The sequence below is a fragment of the Colletotrichum truncatum genome (assembly GCF_014235925.2).
Source record: "Colletotrichum truncatum strain CMES1059 chromosome Unknown Contig_0001, whole genome shotgun sequence".
Lineage (NCBI taxonomy): Eukaryota > Fungi > Ascomycota > Sordariomycetes > Glomerellales > Glomerellaceae > Colletotrichum > Colletotrichum truncatum.
In genome coordinates this window covers 376,629-391,825 of record NW_027222398.1, presented here as the reverse complement: position 1 = coordinate 391,825, position 15,197 = coordinate 376,629, and the positions used below count along the sequence as shown (strand labels likewise).

Sequence of the window (15,197 nt, the reverse complement as noted above, 5' to 3'; positions counted from 1 at the left end):
TCCTTAAAGATCTCGTGGCAATCGGTGGCCGAGCCGGTTCTTGCAGCATGTCCTCCATTCCGACCGAGCAACTTCCCTTGAGTGTATAGTCTGAGTGGTGATTTTAATCCAATGCCAAAGGTACCTCTAAGCCCTTCTACCGGAAAAATCTCCAAATACCCAAGTAAGCCAGGCCCATCGAGATGCTGGCGACGCCCAACTTGCGGCTTCGCATGCCAAACATCGAGTTGGACTTCAGAATCATCGCACGTTGCTTTTCGAGGTGTCCCATGCCAGACATATAGTTATAGGCTGCGAGGCCAAGAAATGCGCCGCTTCCTGCAAAGGGGTACCATCGTAAGCAAACCGTCTCCCAGGGACGAGGCCGAAAAGAACAGTCTCTTACCGATAACTCTGCAAGACGTGCAGTCATCTCCGCGATCCTCGCGCAGGAGGGTGTCGAGGTTCTCGGGCTTGTCGAGGCTGCCCACACTGGGCATCTTGTCTCCTCCTCCAAACATAGCGGCAGCTTCTTTGGATTCTGAATCTATAAAGTTACTGAATGATCGTCAGATGCTTTTGCGCCGGGGACCGTCGATGTACCGTAGAATCTGGGGAGCTCTAGACGGCTGCAGGGTTGTGGCGCGTTTGATTGGCTGGGAGGAGCCGCTCCCTTGCACTAACATTTAATTTCATCATCGAACATGTGCGCCACGGCGGGATGAGTGGTTCCTGGCCTGGAGCTCCAGCAGCCCATTCAGCCAGTGCTGCCCGTCACAGGAAGTCGCAACCGTCCCCCTCCTTTGACAACCACACGGCTCAGCCTCCGATGCCGACTTGACGATGAACGGCGTTATTGAAGCGCTGCACATCTACGATGAGCACAAGTCAGTTCCTCCTCTACTGAGAAGAGTGTAGGTGAACGAAGCTGACAGCGCTGCAGCCATGCCATCTTGTCGCACACGTACACCTCCCGCCCGCTGTCGGCACAGCATCTCCTTCCTCTCTACCTAGAACATCCTGCACCGCGTCCAAACCTGATATACCTCCCGAATACCAGCCCGCCGACTCTGGTTTTCAGTCTTAAACACGCGAACCTCTTGTTTCTAGCGACTTCATCGTCTGAGATTGAGCCCCTCCTCGTCCTCGAGTTCATCCACCGCATCGTCGATGTGTTTGAAGAGTTCCTTGGTGCCCCATTGCTCGCACACAAGATCGAAAATAATTACGATGTCGTCGCACAGCTTCTTAACGAGATGTGCGATGCTGGCACAATCAATACTACAGAGCCGAATGCGCTGAGGGATCTGGTCGAGGTAGAGGGCTGGGTAGGCAAGCTGCTCGGTAGCATCAACCTGCCAGGGTAAGGAACACTTGGATCGGTGAAATGGAAACAAATCTAACAAGGACATACAGAAAACCTGGAAACTTTGGCACGAGCTTCGCAAACTCAAGTGCGCCCTCGTTGATTGCGTCGAATACCCCAGCCTTGCCCTGGCGCAGGGCCAACGTACGGCATACGTCCAACGAGATGTACGCAGACATCGTCGAGACACTGACAGTCACACTTGCTCCTTCGGGCAGGCCACTGGCAGCATTTTCCAACGGAACGATAGCATTCACGTGCAAAGTTTCGGGAGTGCCTGACATTGTCATGACATTAACGAGTCCATCCGGCAAACACAATTTGGCGGGCTTCATGGAACTGCCTGTATTTCATCCCTGCGTACGTTTGTCGCGGTGGAAGGAGAGGCCTGGTGAACTCAGCTTCATACCCCCAGATGGCCGCTTCATCTTGGCCAGCTATGAAGTAGACCTGCTTCCTTTTACGAGCGGCAAGAGTGGCAACATCAGCTCAAACAACCTGAAGCTGCCCGTCAATATTGAGATGAAGACCGGGCTGGGACCAGCGGGTTCCGACTTTGAGGTCCGGCTTCACGTGAACAAGGTTCTGGGTACAGGAGGACCATCGTCGCAAAGTCAGTACGGAAGAGGTGGGGGCGGAGCAGGTCGAGGATTTGGAGGACCTCATCCCGGTACCCCAGCGTCGCCTCTCATGGAAGATCTTGTGGTCACGGTGCCTCTGCCGGCTGAAGTTAGGAACCTATCTGAGCTGCGGCCTAGCAAGGGAGATGCGAGCTTCAGCCCTGGCGAGAAATTTCTGGAGTGGCACATCCCAACCAAGGAATTATCAGTCGGCACGTCCTATTTCGGTCTTAGGTGTACAGTCGTGGGACAATTGCCTGACGAGGAAGAGGATGAGCTCGACCCTACCGGGTTCGGCTTCGGAAAGTCTTATGCCTACGACGAACCTTACCAGGCCACCAGTCCTGTTAGAACCAAGAAGGCGACGGAGGGGAAAGACGATGAGAAGGACGCGAAGAAGGTGGCGCAGAACAAGATGTTGATGCCTAGCTCGGCATCGGTAAGCTTCTCAGTCAAGGGGTGGCTCCCTAGCGGCCTTAAGGTCGAGAGTATATTGATCGATCCACGAAAGAGCAGAGGCCTAGGAGAAGGCGTCAAACCATACAAGGGTGTCAAGTATTTGACAGTCAGCAAGGGCGGTGTAGAGACTCGGTGTTAGTCGGCTCGGTAAAGCGATAAAATAATGACTAGAAATTTAGAACCATGAGTTTTTCACATGCTTGCAGAATCTAGCCCAACGACTAGTGCGAATCTAGCTGGCATCCAAGTGACAACGGCCACCATCTTCTAAGATTTTTAGTTGGTTGTTCTTTTTGACATTCATGCATAGCCCAAGCGCAATGACTGTGCCTTGTGTGTTTTGCTGGAGAGTCAAATAAATGACTCCATACCCACCCCTCCAAACATGTTGACGGCAATTAAACCCTGGTCCTTGAGGCGACCTGGTTGAAGTGCCCCGCTCCCGGCGCAGCGGAACCCAGAAACGCGCTGTAGTTAGTGTAAGATGTGGTTTACCGCAAGTAATCGCGGGGTTCTCCAGTGTATTGTTAATGTCGGCCTCGGGATTTCGGCTAGTGGCGGCCACTAGCAGCATCAGCCAATTCCATTCTGACGTCCCCCCAACCGCCAGTCGAACTGGCGTCATTAGGCATTGTTGGAACGCCCTACCAACAGTGCATAAGGAAGAGCCCGGGGCACTACGTTCCCTATGCCACGCGTGGCTTAGATTGGCTGTATGACACATTCTCGAATCGGTCGCAAAACCTGAGACCTCTTCTTTTTTTAATTTTTACATCTCTACTTTATTTCGAGATTGTCCAAATTGCATGTTCCGTAAAAACCGCCAGGCAAGCTCATGTTCGCGATAATCTAGCCGCTCCAGCTCGCAATTGGCTGGCGCTCCTGGCCATGACAGCTCCTGGAGCTCACTCCCTCCGCCGAGGTGGCGCACACATATGGGCTGATGGGCTCGGCTGCCTCGGCCGGAGACGTGCTGCAACAACGACAACCAATATCGCATTCCGATCTAGTCGGCGGCATGTCTCGACGCAAGGGAAACGGCCGCGGACGGCTCTCTTCTTTCCAGGTTAGTTGGGAATTGGACACGAGGGGGGAGGGAGGAGGCGGGGCGACCACCACAACAATGCAGAAGCTGACATCGTACGTTTGTTTTACCACACAGGCCAAGGAGTTCAGAAAGTCGGCATGATAACCCCCTGGCTTGAGGCCTTTCCCGTGACGGCAAAACCGATACTGGAGGAGATTGACCATTTTATGGGTTATAAGCTCTCCGATGTTATCGCCAACGGGCCCAGCAAGGTTCTCACCAGAACCCCGAATGCCCAGCCCGCCATAATGGCGACCTCGATCCTGATCCTGCGCATTCTCGAGCGCGAGTTCAACTTTGACATTCACCAGCGCATTGACGTCACCCTTGGTCACTCACTCGGCGAATTCGCAGCCCTCGTGGCGGGCGGATACCTCGAGTTCGAAGACAGCCTGTACCTCGTGCGCAAGCGCGCCGAGGCCATGTCAGAAGCGACAAGGCGCGCTGTTGAGGAGTATGGCGGCGAGTACGGCATGGTAGCCATCGTTACGGAGCCGGAGTACCTTGGCCCGCTGATCGCGGCCATACACGACTTCGTGGGACATTCGAGCGCTGGTTCCAAAGGAGAGAGCTCCGAGGATCTGCCGCCGATCGAGCAGGTGCTCATTGCCAACATCAACAGCAAGAACCAGATCGTACTGAGCGGGTGTATCGAGCGCATCAAGACGCTTGCGACGCACGTACGGCAGTTTCTGGGGCATGATCCGCGGGCGGTAAGGTTAAACAGCGACAGCCCTTTCCACAGCCCTATCATGAAGCCTGCGGTGTCGGTAGTGAAGAACATCCTGTCCAGGAAGAGCAGAGTCAAGGGCCGCGAACGGGACGACATGATTACGTTTCCCGGAAAGCTGCCTTGCATCAGTAATGTCAGTGCCAGACCTTTTGAGAGTAAAGAGGATGTGAAGGACCTTCTTGCGAGGCAGTGTTTGGAGACGGTGAGGTGGTGGGACAGTATCAAGTACCTCGACCAGGAGGAAAAGGTCCGGCGATGGGTTGGTATCGGACCTGGAAAGGTGGGACGAAACCTCGTAGGTAAGGAGGTGGGAATGAGAGGGAAAGACTCTGTCAAGGGCGGCGGCGTATGGGCCATTACGGACCCAACCGACATCGAAGAGGTGTTGAGAGGACTTGAAGACACAGAGAAGATATCTGACGAAGAGGTCGACTGACATGGGTTACTAAGAGTTTATAATGTTTGATGGGGGATATTGGAGCTTCTGGCACGGCGTTCTCTTGTTACTCGGACGGCGCGAGAGCTCGTCCCGGAGGTTTGTCTTTGGCTGGTTGCCATTGTCGATGAGTAAATGGCTACTTCTTTATGTAACACCACTCTTGTGCGGAGGCTATCTGCAGAACTCCAGCCACTACATATGATATTATTTTACATGACTGAACTCGCTGGAGATTTTCCTATTCATTTCTTTCCCGTCGACTGTGTTAGTTAAATAGCAACTTCGTTTGTCAGCTGATGCACCTACTCACGAAAGCTGACTGTTGAATGCTGAACCCCTGGCCTCGATGCGGGGCAACAAGAGGACCCAAAAAAACAATTAAGCTCCCGCCCACAGCAGCTAAGGTACCTTACCCCAGCTCTCCAATCTCCAATCTCCTCCAACCTACCTACCGCCATCCAGGAACGACGTCCGAACGCAAGCAAAACCGTGTCCATCGATCGCATCGCATCGCATCGTGCGTCCCCCGCCGCATCCCAGCGCCAGCCGAGCCCACGCCCTCCCGCGCGACTAAAGCATACCACAAGCCGCGGCGATGGCTACTGCAATCCCCTCCATAGCCTGCATAGGCATTATCGGCCGCAACGTACGTCCACCTCTTCCTTCGTCTTGCCCCTCCAACAAGCTCCCCATCCTTACGGTCTCTGGCTTGAGCTTGACTGCTATGCCGACTTCACCCAAGAATAAAGACTGACGGTCAACAGAATAACCCTCTACATATCTCGATCTTCCCCTCCCACAACCCCTCAACAAACACCTTCGCCCCGATCCGTACTCCCCTCCAGTTCTCCCTCCTGCTGTCCTCAACCCTTGACGTCTTTGAACTGCGCCACAACAGCAGCAACGCCAACGCTGCCGGCGCTGTTACAGGAAGCGGCTCCGGTCTGTCAGGCGAGATTGGCCTCCTTCATGCCGTGGACGAACGGCTCGCTGCATACGGCTGGGAGACGAACACCGGCGTGAAGATCGTCGTGGTGGTCGACATGCGTGGGCGAAGTGTCGGCGGCGGCGGTGGTAATGACGTCGCTGGCAATGCTGCTGCGAAGGGGCGGGGGGCCGTTGGGCTCCGGGAGCAGGAGCTGCGCGTTGTGTTTAGGGCGGTGCAGAGCGCGTATGTAAGACTGCTGCAGAATCCGTTCTACGAGCCTGACGACCATTCGCCGATTTCTGGGCGCGGAGGCAGGGCGATCAAGAGCAAGAAGTTCGAGGGTGATGTCAGGAGGATCGGGGAGGCGTGGACCCCTGGTGTCACGAGCCTGTGAGCTACGGCCGGTTCGTTTAGGCGTGATGGAGTTATCAGGCGTTCTCAGAGGCATGGGAAGTTTTTCGTGTTCATTTTTCAGAGGCTGTGAATTCACCCCATGTTCATATTGACGGGCTAAGGAAAATTGGCCCTTGTAAGACTCTCTATCTTATTAGACTCGAAGGCCTAGATGTCGCCCCGGCGACGAATTACTAAAATCCAGCATCGCCAAATTGCTATGCTACGCACCGGTATATGCTTCTTCTATGCAAGAATCAAAGCTAGCAAGTCAAACATTTCGGAAAACAAAAATCTATCGCTCAAGCCCCTGTGGTCCATTGAGTTTGCGTTCCTCATTCTCCAAAGCCTGTCGCCTTTCGATAACCAGCTTGTCGGTGCCAAAGGGCCCTTCAATAGGCCTCGAAGGACCCATCACCGCGTCTGTCTTTCTGCTTCCAGGCGAAAAAGGCTCGTCTCGTTTCGGCTTGGAAGGCGACGAGTCCTCCCAGTGCCGCGCAGCCCGGGGAACTGGCGTCCACCACGCCTCAGGCGGTCCGTCACGAGCATGCCACGCGGTGCTACACAGCTCCCATAATCTACTCGCAGCACGGCGGTACGCGAAGCGCTCATCTTCACCCGTGAAGGCCCCCGTGTTGTTGAAGTTCGGGCTTGTGTCACTCGTGTGACCCAGCTTCCCAAAATCCGAGTCCTGATCTGGATCGTACTTGGACGTCGGGGAGTTGGTATCGTAGTACGAGATGTTAGGCCGGAAGGGCGCGGCCTGGTCCTGGTAGACTTCCGCAATAGTCTCGGAGTGAATCGCGTCCGAATCTACTACTTCTTCGGCTTCCGCAGCGGCAAGCGCTTCCTGCGCGCGGATATCAGGGAAGAAAAGATCATCAGGGCTTGCCTGGGCGCGAACGAAGAGCTTGCACTTCGCTTCGTAGAGTGCATCCAGGAGAGTAATGAAGCGCCGGGCTTCGTTCTTCTGGGCGGTTGTTAGGGTTGGTACGTTATCTATGATAAACGTGTGGTAGGTCGATGCCATTGTCACGTAGTCGGCTGGGCCCGAGGTCGCTACCAGCGGGTCGAAGTCCCAGTAGACTACGCCGTCTCGTTGACGAGGTATGGAGATTGTGCGGCCGTAGACTGTAAGGGTTGCTGGGCTCCAGGTTCCTGAGAGATGCTCTGCTAGCTCTGTAGGCCATGCGGTTGTGTCCGAGCCTAGGAGGTAGTACTTTGATGGCCTTGTTGTTTCTGAGTCTGTTAGTCATTTTATCCATCGATAACAGGCATCAGGTAATGCAACATACCCTCTTTACACTCCACGGGTTCATCCCCAACTACGTTTCCCAGAAGAGGCAATTCAGCAGCAACTTTCTCGCCCGTCTCCCGACGTCTGAAGTCAGTGGCCCCTTCCATGTGCCAGAAGTCGCAGCGCGCCTTCAGGACCTCAAGAAACGCGGCAAAATCGTTTTGACTATGGCGCGTGGCTCGAGAGCGTGCTCCGCCCAGAAAGAGACTCTTGAGGAAGCCGTCGGACGGGGGAACAGTGTACTCGACCCCAATGGCCTTTTGAAGCTCCTCCGGCATACGGTTGGAAGAGGCAATCAGCACGCCGCCAAGATGGAAGAAAGCTATGAATAGGTGACTGAGAATCTTGCTTGCCGCACGATCTGGCAGCTGGAACTCGTCGAGAAACAATATTGGTGACTCCTCGACGAGCTTCTTGGCTAGCCAAAGCATAGAGTATTCCTTTTCGTTGCCTGTCAACTCTGGATGAGACCGACGAAACTTCTCGAGCTGGGAGAAGGTGTACAGCATGAAGGTGTTGAAGTGCCACCGCCTCTTCCTCTCGGTAGGTAGGCCCTGGGCCAATAAATCTATCAGCATGGACTTGCCGACGCCAACCTCACCCGAAAGAAAAAGACCTTTCGGCGAGTTAATAGTGATAGCGCCTTCCAGGCTTGTCATAACTCTAACGATGGCAAGGCGGTTCGCGTTCTCTGGATCTGGCGTTGCCTTTCTAGTGAGATGTTTGAATAGGGGGTTGTCCCAGATAGGGTGACTTGGCATGGCCAAGGTTGCGGCCGCTTCTTCAGGGTCGCGGGCTTCAGGGATGTCGGCTACCTCCTTGAGACGTTCTCGATAATCAATCTCGGGGGCGTAGTCTTTTAGTCGTGCGTATAGCTTATGAAGATGGATCGCTAGGCGATGCTGGGAGGGGTCGGGTGCGAGCACTTTTGTAGAAACAAGGGTGCGGTATTTGACCAAGGGATCCGTAATGGCCATGGCGGTCGAATAATACCGGGCCACGCTTGGCGGCTTCAATTTCATCATATTCGTGATCATGATGGTGTTACGTCCTATTGTCATCTTTTCCGTGTATCGGACATGTGTGAAAGACAATAAGGAAAATGTCGATTATGAAGATAGCAAAAGCAATGCACTGATACAGGGGCTTTGCTATACCAGAGTTGCTCAAGGCACTTTACCTCAAACTTTGAGCAAAAGCACTTGTACTGCGAATGCTTACCAAGACCTGGCCTTGATATCAAATAAGGAGCAATGGGTAACCCAGAATGAGTCCGTAGTTGAGACCTCGGTCCCAGAGACACAACCCCAAAGTCGAAGAATAGATGCCTGCGTTATTTACCAAGTCCAAACTGGATGACCTGGGTCAAATGCAAATGGTTTACTTGCACTTTATCCTGGTCGAACCGATGGGTGGTAGCAAGTGTGTTCCCCTCCCTATTCTCGTTAATTTGCCTGAATGGGTGACAATATGCCTCTGTATGTGAGTACCGAATGAGCGAGGTCAGGCCGTCGAAAAAAAAAAAAAAAACACTCCAGAAGGCTGCTGAAACGCTTCTTGAGCTATTAAAAATGCTGGACTACGCTTGTTGGCGAGGCTCTTTAGTCATGCGAGGCTCCGGTTGTTGGCAAAATGGTTCCCGGTTAGCAACGTTTGGGCCGGAGTATACAAGTGGAATAAAATGGTGCCAAAGAGAAGGACCGGAAGACACCCGAAGACGCAAGTGACCGGGTAATCTTGCCCAATTGATCAAGAGATAAACTGTGGGTTGTTGATCTTAAAACTCAAGAACAACTTGGTAAGTCAGAAAGCCATGGTGGATGTTTCTTTTCTGCATCTAGACATCGAAATGAGTTTCCTGTCTCTATCCCGCCGTCAGTTCCCGAGGGCCGAGTGACGTTGTTGACTTGGTTTCCATGACTCCACTCAAGGGTCCCTTTTTTTTTTTTTCTTCCAATGCGGCGATTCAGTAGGCCCCAGAACGATCGCGGAGGTGGCCAATCAATCCTCACTCTCAAGCAACGAACATGTCAAAGCAGGTATGTACCGGGTCCAGGTACCTTCGTGCTCTCGTTGCTCCTTGCGGCGCCTCAGCTAGCACGCCTGCACAGCTGCAGAGGGGCCTGCACACGCCGCACCACTTGGGAAGCCTAACAGACCGCTCGCGGGAGGAAAGAGCTGGTGGTACTGCTGGTCCGTGCTTGGCAGATGCAGCAACCTTGTGTTTTTTTCGACGAGACCCAATCGATTGATGCTTCGTCACTCTCACATATTTGCTAAATCCGCTCTAGAGTCTGCCACCTGCGTACCCGGCCTCCGCTTTCCTAACAATTCCTTAGGCCACAGAATTCATCCTCGAAATGTTTTTCTGATTCCTCTTCATCAACGACACCGAGCATCACCAGTCTCATCGGCGACCCCCCAAATAATCTTCTCGCGCCCGGTCGCTCGACATCATCATGTTTTCTCCGTCCATGAGCGAGGGCGGCCCTGCCACGGCCACACGAAGCAGAAGACGCCAACGACCCGTCAGCAATGAAAGCCTTGCTCAACAGCCCAAGGCCAAGCGCCAGCGTCTGCCTTTGACTGAGCAGACATTTGTCAATCCCGATGTTTCATCAGCGCCTGCCCCCGAAATGTACGAAGTCAAGTCCGACAAAGTTGCGACGCTCGACGTGCGGCAGGACGGCATCGAGAACCACCCGCCCATCACACCTACCCCCAGAAAAGAGCTCAGCGTGCGCGCCAAGAAGCCGAAAGGAGGAGAGCGACCTACCAAGGGCGATGGAAGTGTTGTTTTGGTACGTCTCGGAACGATCGCATTGCCCCTTGGATGCTGCTAACGATATTGTAGACGACCAACAACGCGTACACTGTGAGCAAACTTCCTGCACTTCCAGACCGTATCCGTGCAGATGCTTCAGGTAAGTCATCCGCCATCAACGCGCGCTTTGCCACCTAACCGACCGTGAAGCCCAGCAACACGGCGACATCTTCTCGAACGGGTACGCCCTCAGCTTGAGCCACACTCACGCGGTCGTCTGGCCATACACGACCCCTACCCAATCCCCCGAGACATTCACATTTACTCTGCCATATCCTTCCAAACATGCTTCAGAACCTCTTCCGTTAGGATGTCTTGTATCGCCATCAGCATCGTCCATTGAACCCGGCCTGGTTGTCGTGATGCCAGTCAGTGGGAAAATTGCGTATTGGGAATCTATTTCGAGCGCGGCGACCCTGGACTTCATCCGCCAGCAGCGACATGGCGTAGAGGGAGCGATCTCCGGCATGTACTCTGGGGAGAGGGTCATCCAGATTACAAATGCCGAATCTGCCGGCTTTGTTCTCGCATTCAGCAGCGGTAGATTGGCGTACATGAACGTTCGCGATGGACACGGCAGGCCGACGATCTCTGTCCAATTCCTCCGTACAAGCCTGGGACCCGCAAATGGAGGACTCTTCGGAAGCATTCGTCACGCTCTTACACACACCACTGGACGTGGCGATATTGCTGCCGTACGGGCAGAACGCACTGCCCGCGTTGGTGAGCGCAATGTTGTTGCTGCCACTCTTAAGGGAAGGCTACACGCATGGAGGATTCACCGTGGGGGACATCATGATACCATTGTTGAAGCGGATATGCAGGAGGAGATTATTGACGCTATCCGCGAAGTCGATCCTTCAAGTGGAGAGTTCCATCACGACACATTTGAAGTTGTGGACTTCACTTTTGTCCCCAAAGGGCTGGAAGCCAAGTATCGGGACATGAGCAGGCTTAGTGATGCCATGGCCTCTGACGATATCAACTTGCAGCATCTTCTTCTTCTTGTCAGTCTTACTAAGAAGAGAGAGTCGCATTACTCACTGGTTGAGGTCATCCTCTCCCCATCTTCAGCGCAGGTTGGGATGGTACGCCCCATCACATCCTACAAAGCTCGCTTCAGCCCGGCGAACCCTCTACAAGCAACGCGACCTCGCCTTTATCTTCCTCGGCCCGCTCTTGTGGCTTTCATTGTATTAGACAAAGCTGTTGTGGTTGCGTCAATTGGTGTCCCTCCCGAATCGCCCGACGCTCAACTACAGGAGGACAACCACATTATTCCTCCTACATACGAGGACGTTATTACCCTTTCTGATAACAATCAGTCTGAGGTTCTTGGCTCTGGTTTTGAGGAGCCCCAAGCGGCAAACAGTCACGAAGAATCTAGAAGTCAGCGTCAAAAGACCAAAAACCCTGCGGTCGTTCTGATCGTCCGCGGTTCGGGCGTCGTACGACTCACGACAACAGATATAGACAGATTCGGCAGCGACAAGCCCCCCAAAGTCACTCCAAAAAGCAAGCTAGAGCAGGCAGTATTTTTCGGCAACAAGCAAGATACCCCGTTGGTTTTCGATGGAAGGAAAGGCGTTCAGTTCTCAGATAGTGAGATCGCTGAAGCTGCGCTGCAGCTGAGTCACGAGATCATGAGCTCATCAACGCCGCACATTTCAAGTGTACCGGCATCTCTGGAAGACAACCTCAGCAATCGAGTCCTCGCCTTGGAGCGCCTGATGCTGCACCTCAAGCAAACAAAGGTCAACTTGGACAGGCGAACCCGATGGCTTCTGCTTTCGCACGCCGAAAAGATGATGGTATCAACCATTCTCTGGAAACGTCATGAGGCATTCACCAACGAGCGGCCAGCCAACGATAAGAAGGATCTAATTGCGGAAATTGTCGAGTTCATTCATCAGGACGACAAGACCAACCTTAACCGCAATGTTGGAGAGGTTGACCGTGTAAGGCATTGGTTTATTCACGACGTTGACAGACTTGAGATTTTCATCGCCTGGGCATATGAAGTCATCAAGTATATGTACAAAGACCATATCATGGATGATGTACGCATCACACGACTCATGTACGAGGCTCAGCAAGTGAACCTGGTTGCGTTGATCACGGCCCTTGATTACCGGCAAAAGAAACTTTCTTTCTACGGGCTCGAGGACGAGGAACTGGATCTCGGAATTGTGCGTGAGAACTACGAAGGTCTTCCTGAGCCATGGACCGGCTGCCATTACATCTGCAACAACCTGAAGCGGCTACTTGAACTGAGCCATACATGGCTCGATCAATACTACCCACCGAAGGACAAAGTCAAGGACAAGTCCAAGCAACCGGACCCCGCTCTTCTTGAGAAGATCAACTCCGAGATTTCTAACCTGACTGATCAGTACCTTGTTTCTCTGCTCGAGGCATCCCGGTGGAATGCTGTACAGCTTGACTCCAAGGCACAGAAGTGGTCTGAGCATCTGACGAAGCTCTACGATTCAGACAAGAACGACAAGATTCTAGCACTTCTTCGACTTGGGAAATGGGACGAGAGCATCAAAATTGCTGAAAAGCATCGATGTTGGAAAGCTTTGGCCCTAGCCATGATAGAGCAGATCAACACTCTCAAGCACGAGGCAACTCTATCAAGATCACAAGTTGAGGCTCGTGAGTTGACCAAAAAGGCCGAGTCGAGGGAGAAGCAGATCGGTCAATACTTCGACAAGTACGGCGAAGCCTTTGCCTTCCCTACGTACGAGATCTTGCTGGACAATTCTGGTGTGCAAGCGGTCCTTGATTTCTCCTACGACAACCATGCGTACAGGACGAAGTTCCTCCGCGAAAAACCCGAACTTGCCAAGATATCTTGGATCAACGATATCCAAGGCGAGAATGATATTGATCATGCTGCAGAGACCCTTCTCGACCTCGGCCTGACTCGTGAGCAGCAGGTGTGGAATAAGAAGATTGAACTCAGTCTTGGAAAACTTGCACTGCTGGCCGAGTCACAGGAGCCGTCGACTCCGAACCTCTTCGGCATCAAGCGAACAACTAGTGGCGAGGCGAAGGACTCATCCAAGAATGACGATAAACTGGATATCATCGACAGCCAGCTTGGAATTGTCAGGATTCAGGATCAGCTCTATGCGCAGATATTCCCCTCGATCCAGACGGCTGTCGATGAGATCGCCGAGCTTCAGCTTGCTATGGAGAACCATTGCGTGCAGCTTCCAAAGAAGCAGAAGGCACTTATCCAAATCTTTGAGAACAGCATGCGCCGGCTTCTTAAGCACGAAGCACTCGATGCCATGTCTCTTATCGACCTGCTCACGCTCGTCAACCTTCCTGCCGATACAGCTGCTGAGATCGCCGACCCCTTCTATCTTGCTCTTCTGGTTGCTTCTTTCGGCCTCCAGGGCGAAGAGCTCAAGATGGCCAAGCGTCTCATTTGGAGGCGATGCTTCATCCGCGACGACTGGACGAAGATCAACGACACCCAGTTGAAGGACGATTCTGCTGTGGAGGAAAAGATTACCAACACGGCACTCTTCGGCGCGTTCGCCTCCTGCTACCAGCACCGTAAGTAGTATTCATTTGGCAAAGCAAATCCATTGACTAACAACAACACAGAGACTATTGATAACCCCTTCCAACCTTTCAAGCCATCAGACGCGCTCGGCGCGTTCACGGCAGACCTGGACAGCCGGTTCAGCGACATGGAGAAGTCTTACAGGGACAAGCTCCTAGACGCTATGAAGTGGGAAGATTCTATCCTTCGCAAGTACATTGACAAGGCACGTTTGGAGGAATGGACCCGCACGACAGCCGAATCGGCTGAAGCGTTGGTTGCGGAATCTGTGGACGAGGCCACAAGGGCTGCCGCCGCAGATGCAGATGAGCTTCCGGAGCAGCACACTAACGGAAAGGCGAATGGCAGCAACTGAGACGTTTCACTCTCAGGATACCGGTCGTTGGGGTTAGATAGTTACACATGTCATCCGTCATGATGAAAGGATTTCTTTGTTTAAGGTTGCCAAGGTGTTCTGTACTAAAAAGCCCTATGGCTTTGTTGGGAGTTGTCTCGGCCTTACTAGTGCCAAGGCACAAGGCCAACTTTTTTTCTAGGTGTCTTTTTTTTCCTCGCTCTCTTAGGACTTGACTACAAATTCATAACGACCTTGGGACGGAGGATGGGAAATGGGGGTTTAACAAGATTTTTACTTACTCAGTCTTTCAACTTTTTTTCCCCCTCTTCACTAGGCTTTTCCTGCTGAAAGAAAGAAACAAACAAACAAAGACAAGAAACGAAACACCAGTATCATCAACAGCACACACACTTGGGGAACATAAAAAATGCGGAGTAAGGCGGTTAAATCTGGGTCCTGTTGTCTGTCTCTCACAGTTGAATAATCAATCAGGAATATGACGTTGCGGTTTCTGGCTCGAGGAAAACGCTTTAAAGTGTAAAGAAAGGGGCAAGGGAAAAGAAAGAAAAACATTGCCCCGTCATCCTGATACAGGTTCCATGTTGACGACCGTCTGTCTTGTCTATATGTTACTTTTTTTGTGCCTATACCCGAGAAAAGTCGCGGCCCACTCACGACGTCGAGGACGAAAAGCAGAATCGATCCTGGTTGACGCGTGAGGATCAAGATGCACTGACCGGCCCGCCATTCGGACTTTGATGGGCACTGGCCATCTGGATGCTATGCGTTAACAATATGCATATGGGTCTCGGTCAACGATGCGCCCAGATGGGACGAGCAGGGATTTTCCCCCGAGGTTTTGAATCTGGGCAACGAGAGACCGAGCTTCCAGAAGAGCCCTGGTTTTTTTTTTTTTTTTTTTTTAATTCCCCGCCTCACCTACTCTTCTCTCATTATCTTACATTCTCGAAGTGCTCAATGCCAAGGACGTCCACGCCGGTAGGTAGCGAGTTGTCGGCTTACATAGTAGACATTTTCTCTCGTAATTTCGAGTCATGGAGTTTGTAGGAAAATGGCGCATGGTAATCTGGATAAAGTAATGGATTCTGTGATGAGCTCGCCGCTACGCCTCTCTCTCACTCTGGCAAAGTGCGA

The 15,197-nt window shown here is 52.7% G+C and overlaps 6 protein-coding genes across 6 annotated transcripts; 4 read left to right on the top strand and 2 right to left on the bottom strand.

Moving 5' to 3' along the window:
* Positions 1–136: 136 nt before the first annotated feature.
* CTRU02_200100 (uncharacterized protein) lies at positions 137–500 on the bottom strand (the record flags this gene model as incomplete). Its single annotated transcript, XM_036723218.1, has 2 exons — positions 137–318; positions 386–500. The coding sequence occupies 2 exons, from the start codon at positions 498–500 to the stop codon at positions 137–139; spliced, it is 297 nt and encodes a 98-aa protein (XP_036585007.1).
* A 322-nt stretch (positions 501–822) lies between these two features.
* On the top strand, positions 823–2,563 carry CTRU02_200099 (ap-3 adaptor complex subunit mu; the record flags this gene model as incomplete). Its single annotated transcript, XM_036723217.2, has 3 exons — positions 823–866; positions 923–1,342; positions 1,396–2,563. The coding sequence occupies 3 exons, from the start codon at positions 823–825 to the stop codon at positions 2,561–2,563; spliced, it is 1,632 nt and encodes a 543-aa protein (XP_036585006.2).
* A 749-nt stretch (positions 2,564–3,312) lies between these two features.
* On the top strand, positions 3,313–4,680 carry CTRU02_200098 (malonyl CoA-acyl carrier protein transacylase; the record flags this gene model as incomplete). The annotated part of the gene is made up of 2 exons (XM_036723216.1): positions 3,313–3,490; positions 3,587–4,680. The coding sequence occupies 2 exons, from the start codon at positions 3,313–3,315 to the stop codon at positions 4,678–4,680; spliced, it is 1,272 nt and encodes a 423-aa protein (XP_036585005.1).
* A 598-nt stretch (positions 4,681–5,278) lies between these two features.
* Positions 5,279–6,005, top strand: CTRU02_200096 (uncharacterized protein; the record flags this gene model as incomplete). Its single annotated transcript, XM_036723214.1, has 2 exons — positions 5,279–5,329; positions 5,448–6,005. 2 exons carry the CDS (start codon positions 5,279–5,281, stop codon positions 6,003–6,005), a joined length of 609 nt encoding a protein of 202 aa, XP_036585004.1.
* A 294-nt stretch (positions 6,006–6,299) lies between these two features.
* CTRU02_200097 (AFG1-like ATPase) lies at positions 6,300–8,338 on the bottom strand (the record flags this gene model as incomplete). The annotated part of the gene is made up of 2 exons (XM_036723215.2): positions 6,300–7,243; positions 7,300–8,338. The coding sequence occupies 2 exons, from the start codon at positions 8,336–8,338 to the stop codon at positions 6,300–6,302; spliced, it is 1,983 nt and encodes a 660-aa protein (XP_036585003.2).
* A 1,422-nt stretch (positions 8,339–9,760) lies between these two features.
* Positions 9,761–14,060, top strand: CTRU02_200095 (nuclear pore complex subunit nup133; the record flags this gene model as incomplete). Its single annotated transcript, XM_036723213.1, has 4 exons — positions 9,761–10,102; positions 10,156–10,225; positions 10,276–13,695; positions 13,747–14,060. 4 exons carry the CDS (start codon positions 9,761–9,763, stop codon positions 14,058–14,060), a joined length of 4,146 nt encoding a protein of 1,381 aa, XP_036585002.1.
* Between the last annotated feature and the right edge of the window lie 1,137 nt (positions 14,061–15,197).